This window comes from Coffea arabica, chloroplast, assembly GCF_036785885.1.
Source record: "Coffea arabica chloroplast, complete genome".
In the NCBI taxonomy this organism is placed as follows: Eukaryota; Viridiplantae; Streptophyta; class Magnoliopsida; order Gentianales; family Rubiaceae; genus Coffea; species Coffea arabica.
The window spans coordinates 12501-17500 of NC_008535.1; the positions used below are offsets into that span (position 1 = coordinate 12501).

Below are 5000 nucleotides of genomic sequence, written 5' to 3' on the forward strand. Positions count from 1 at the left end.
CCATTAATTTCAAAGCTTACATAATCCCTTCCCGAACCAAATATGAATCTTTCGATTCATTTGGCTCTCACGCCCAATTACTTAGAATTATAATAAAGTCTCATATCTTTTGATAAATGTAATGACGGGCCTATCCTCTCTTCTTTGTTCATATTCAACAAATATCTAAATTAATGCCAGATTAAGATATTGAGAGGACTCTTTCTGACAAAAATATGTAATTGTCAGCAAAGTTGTTGCTTTTTTTCTTTTCTTCAAATCCAAAAATTTATTATTTATACATAACACATAGGTCGTCGATTCAGCATTGGATAAAGGGGGCAAAATGCCCATCTTTTTCATTTTTACAATAAGCGTTTCATATCGATAGGAGTGTTCTCTATCGATAAAATATTTATTTTAAACTATCTCTATATTAACATAGTGGTAGAAAGACTACCATGCTGCATCTAAACTTCAAACAGTTTGCTTTAACCATGTTAATGGTCCTACATTATTGGTTGGTAGAGAATCAAAGGGGTTTTACCAACGAATCACGAAATGCTATGATTCTTACATAGAATTTCTTAATTTATTCCGAAGTAATTCGCGAGATCATGTACCCTTCTTTTTCCTTTCTTTCCTAGTTATAACGAAAGGGGGGTACAGCTGGTTGGATCCAGCCTATTCTTGAAATAAACAACTCGCACACACTCCCTTTCCAAAGAAGATCAATACACCAAGCACTACACTTAGATTTATTAGATTTGTTGATAAAATATCGGTATTAAAAAACCCGAAACTCCCGGCAAATGGCCAGTGGCCCAAAGAAAGGAAAGAATCGGTTACATTTTTCATAGGATCTCCTTTTATAGATAGACTACAAAATTGACTAGAGTTCTTTTTGTATCACTTCGCCCCTCGTTTTTATTTATTCTTTTAGTTTCCTTTTTCCTATTTATTTTGAAAAGTATTCGAGTTGTGTGAACTACCAATACTTAGTTTCCCTTGGACTCCGGGCGGGAAAGGATGAAAGCGAGTCGGTATACCAATTCCTCATCCGCAAATCAGCCCTTCCCGTGGGTTATTTTGTCAACGAATAAGTAATTGTAGGAGTGAAATCTTACTATAATTCGAAAAAGCAAATGACAAATCCAAGTCAATAATTTTTATATTTATAAGATTAAACAAAAGGATTCGCAAACAAAAGTGCTAATGCTACAACCAGTCCATAAATTGTTAAAGCTTCCATAAAAGCTAGACTGAGCAATAGAGTACCTCGTATTTTTCCCTCTGCCTCGGGCTGTCTCGCGATACCCTCTACGGCTTGACCCGCAGCAGTTCCTTGACCAACTCCGGGTCCAATAGAAGCAAGCCCTACAGCCAATCCAGCAGCAATAACGGAAGCGGCAGAAATCAGTGGATTCATGATAAATTCCCTCGTACCAAAAAAAGAAAAAAAGAAATAGTTAATGATACAACCAACCAACGAATTATGACTTAATTATTCCGTCACTAGGATTCATCCTATCGAAGTTCCTAGTTACTTCGAGTTAAAGTAGTTGAAGAAATAGAAATAATAGTATTTTTGTTATTGAATCGTCTGAACTACTTCAATATCTATTTTTTAGTTTCTATCCACAAAGTCTTTGTGAATACATACAACTTTCCTTCTTCATTTCTTGGTTCCAAACTGTGAATTGCATTCTTCCATGTTTCTCTTAATTTCATTTGTTTATTCATTCAATTCACAGTCAAAAAGAGACAGAAAGGGAAGGGCTTATATTCGAATCCCCATCTAAATTCATAGAAGTAGGACAAATGAAATATAGCCTTATTTCATATATATCCAGTCAATATCTAATATCACATATACATGCCTTTATTCCATAATGTAAACCAAGCACCCATCTTAGATTCAATCGAATTCGAGAATCAATTGTCGAAACATCTACAGGAGTTTACTTATTTATAGCCATTCAATTACATATACCTAACCTATCCGAACCAACCCATTTTTATGAATTCTGTTTTTTGTAAACTCTTTTCCCCCCTCCCCCTTCTTTATCATTATTCCGCCGGATCCAATTTAAATGGACAAACAAATTGGTTAGTCCAAATCAAATCGTTGCATATAAATATCATTATTAGATTGATCTAAGTTCATGCAATTTGTTATTTATTATATTACTATTTTCATTTGGTCAATCGTTGAATAAAATCAACTGAAACGGGAATCTGTTCGCGATTTTTTTGAATTTGAATAATGCGATAGAAATCTAATATTCATTGAGGGGGGGAGTGGACGAAAGGGGTTTTTAGCAAAAAGATCTTTTCGATCTCTTTCCTTTTTTTACAACCAACCCTCTAATATCAAATATCATAATTTTTTCCATTACCATATCGGCCTAGTTGGATATTCCCTAAGTAAATTATCTTGAGCCGGACCCTGAGGTTTGAAAAAAAAAAAAGATTATTTCAATGATGGCCCTCCATGGATTCACCTATATAAGCCGCGGCTAAAGTTGCAAAAATAAGAGCTTGAATACCACTTGTAAATAATCCAAGGAACATGACAGGTATAGGAACCACTAAAGGTACTAAAGAAACAAGAACAACAACAACCAATTCATCAGCTAAGATATTTCCGAAAAGTCGAAAACTAAGCGATAAAGGTTTTGTGAAATCTTCTAAGATATTAATGGGTAAAAGGATTGGGGTTGGTTGAATATATTTCCCGAAATAACTTAATCCCTTTTTGGTAATACCCGCATAGAAATATGCCACTGACGTCAGTAAAGCCAAAGCAACAGTCGTATTTATATCATTCGTGGGTGCAGCTAACTCCCCGTGAGGTAATTGTATGATTTTCCAAGGTAAAAGGGCTCCTGACCAATTAGAAACAAAAATAAATAGAAACAGAGTTCCAATAAAAGGAACCCAAGGACCATATTCTTCTCCAATTTGGGTTTTACTGACATCTCGAATAAATTCAAGAACATATTCGAAGAAATTCTGACCCCCAGTTGGAATGGTTTGTGGGTCCCGAACAGCTATAGCAGCCGAACCTAATAAGATAGCAATTACAACCCAAGAAGTAATAAGTACTTGGCCGTGGACTTGGAAACCCCCTATTTGCCAATAGAAATGTTGGCCTACTTCCACACCGGATACATCGTATAACCCTTTTAGTGTGTTTGCTAGAACATTCATATTTCCCTCTGAATAAAAAAAATCGAACTTTAAACAAAATTATTTTGATTCAACCATCTCTTTGCCGACTTGAATCCGATATTTTGAATACCAACTAATATTTTGAATAATAACCAATGACACAATATCCCCAGGTATTTTTATCTCTTTTTTGAAATTCAGAATAGAATATATAGTAACCGATCCCATAAATCTACGGGGTTTTCGAAGTAAATTATTTATCTTATTATTAATCAAGGATTTCTTATATAGCTAGAGCGACCCTCACAAATTGCGAATACTAATTTGTTAAGAATTAATCGGATTGAAGATATAGCGTCATCATTCGCCGGAATCGAAATATCTGCTAAATCGGGGTCGCAATTTGTATCGATTAAACAAATTGTTGGAATTCCCAAAGTAATACACTCTCGTAGGGCCGTATATTCTTCGTGCTGATCAATGATGATTACAATATCGGGTAACCCTGTCATATATTTAATCCCGCCCAGATATGTTTGCAAACGAGATAATTGTCTTTTCAACATAGCTGCATCTCTTTTTGGAAGACGATTAAGTCTCCCTGTTTTTTGTTCCATTCTCAAGTCCCTGAACTTATGAAGTCTCGTTTCTGTAGTGGACCAATTCGTTAACATACCGCCGAGCCATTTTTTATTAACATAATGACACCGGGCCCTTATTGCAGCCCATGCTACTGAATCTGCTGCTTTATTTTTGGTACCAACAATTAAGAATTGTTTTCCTCGACTTCCCGCATCAAAGACCAAATCACAAGCTTCTGATAAAAAACGAGCAGTTCTAGTAAGATTTGTAATATGAATACCCTTACGCTTTGCAGAGATATAAGGTTCCATTTTAGGATTCCATTTCCTAGTACCATGGCCAAAATGAACCCCTGCCTCCATCATCTCTTCTAAATTGATGTTCCAATATCTTCTTGTCATTTCTCCCCATATCCCCCCTTTTTCAAAAAAGGGAGGAGGAACCCTGAACTGAAATATAAAATTGTTCCGATGGAACCTTCTGCCCTACCGTAGATTGGCCGTATATACACGACCCAAACCATTATTCTTTTCTATTTATTTTACTAAATAAAATGGCCGAACTAAATCAAATAAAATAAGTAAAATAAGGTAATAAAAGAAATGAATCTCTTCTTATGAATCATTAAATCCTATAAAAGATTGTTCTGATGGATCATGGAATTTTTTTAAAAGGAAAGAATCAAAAAAATTTCTGTGATGAAACAAAATATCTCTCATTTCCCCCTCGAATAGATTCTTTTTTTTGGTTTCCAAGAGAGCCTTGTTATGTTGTTTTGAAGGTTTCACTAATCCTTTGAATCCGGTCCCAACGGGTATCATTCCCCCCAAAACTACGTTCTCTTTCAGACCCTTCAACCAATCGATACGCCCACGAAGAGCGGCTTTTGCTAAAACCCGAGCAGTTTCTTGAAAACTCGCTTCAGATATGAAACTTTGAGTATTGAGAGATGCTCTTGTTATTCCCAATAAGACGGCTCGGTAACAGATCGCTTCTTCTAAAGCGCGCCCCATTCGCTCTGCTCGCAACAATCCAATTAGTTCGCCGGGTGAAAAAACGTTAGACATTCCGTCTTCTGAAATCAACACTTTTGATGTTATTTGACGTACAATAATTTCTATATGCTTATTATGAATCTGTACCCCCTGGGATCGATAAACCTTTTGGATCTTATTAACCAAAGAGATCTGACTTTGCACTATAGTTAGTTCAGCACTAATCAAGAATCCCCAAGGAGTTCCAAGAATTCTTGTTATACATTTGTT

At 35.7% G+C, this 5000-nt stretch overlaps 5 protein-coding genes across 5 annotated transcripts in view; all 5 read right to left on the reverse strand. All coding sequences in view use genetic code 11, as the record gives it.

The window, feature by feature from the left end:
* atpF (ATP synthase CF0 B subunit) overlaps nt 1–837 on the reverse strand; it is a 1266-nt gene extending 429 nt beyond the window's left edge. The window contains exon 1 of the mRNA in view: nt 676–837. Within this exon, the coding sequence (YP_817468.1) occupies nt 676–837 (162 nt within the window). The remainder of the gene's footprint in view (nt 1–675) is intronic.
* Nucleotides 838–1162: 325 nt separating this feature from the next.
* On the reverse strand, nt 1163–1408 carry atpH (ATP synthase CF0 C subunit). Its single transcript has one exon. The coding sequence runs from the start codon at nt 1406–1408 to the stop codon at nt 1163–1165; it is 246 nt and encodes an 81-aa protein (YP_817469.1).
* Nucleotides 1409–2457: 1049 nt separating this feature from the next.
* atpI (ATP synthase CF0 A subunit) lies at nt 2458–3192 on the reverse strand. Its single transcript has one exon. The coding sequence runs from the start codon at nt 3190–3192 to the stop codon at nt 2458–2460; it is 735 nt and encodes a 244-aa protein (YP_817470.1).
* A 233-nt stretch (nt 3193–3425) lies between these two features.
* Nucleotides 3426–4136, reverse strand: rps2 (ribosomal protein S2). Its single transcript has one exon. It carries the CDS (start codon nt 4134–4136, stop codon nt 3426–3428), a length of 711 nt encoding a protein of 236 aa, YP_817471.1.
* Nucleotides 4137–4349: 213 nt separating this feature from the next.
* rpoC2 (RNA polymerase beta'' subunit) overlaps nt 4350–5000 on the reverse strand; it is a 4176-nt gene continuing 3525 nt past the window's right edge. The window contains exon 1 of the mRNA in view: nt 4350–5000. This exon is cut by the window's right edge and continues 3525 nt beyond it. Within this exon, the coding sequence (YP_817472.1) occupies nt 4350–5000 (651 nt within the window).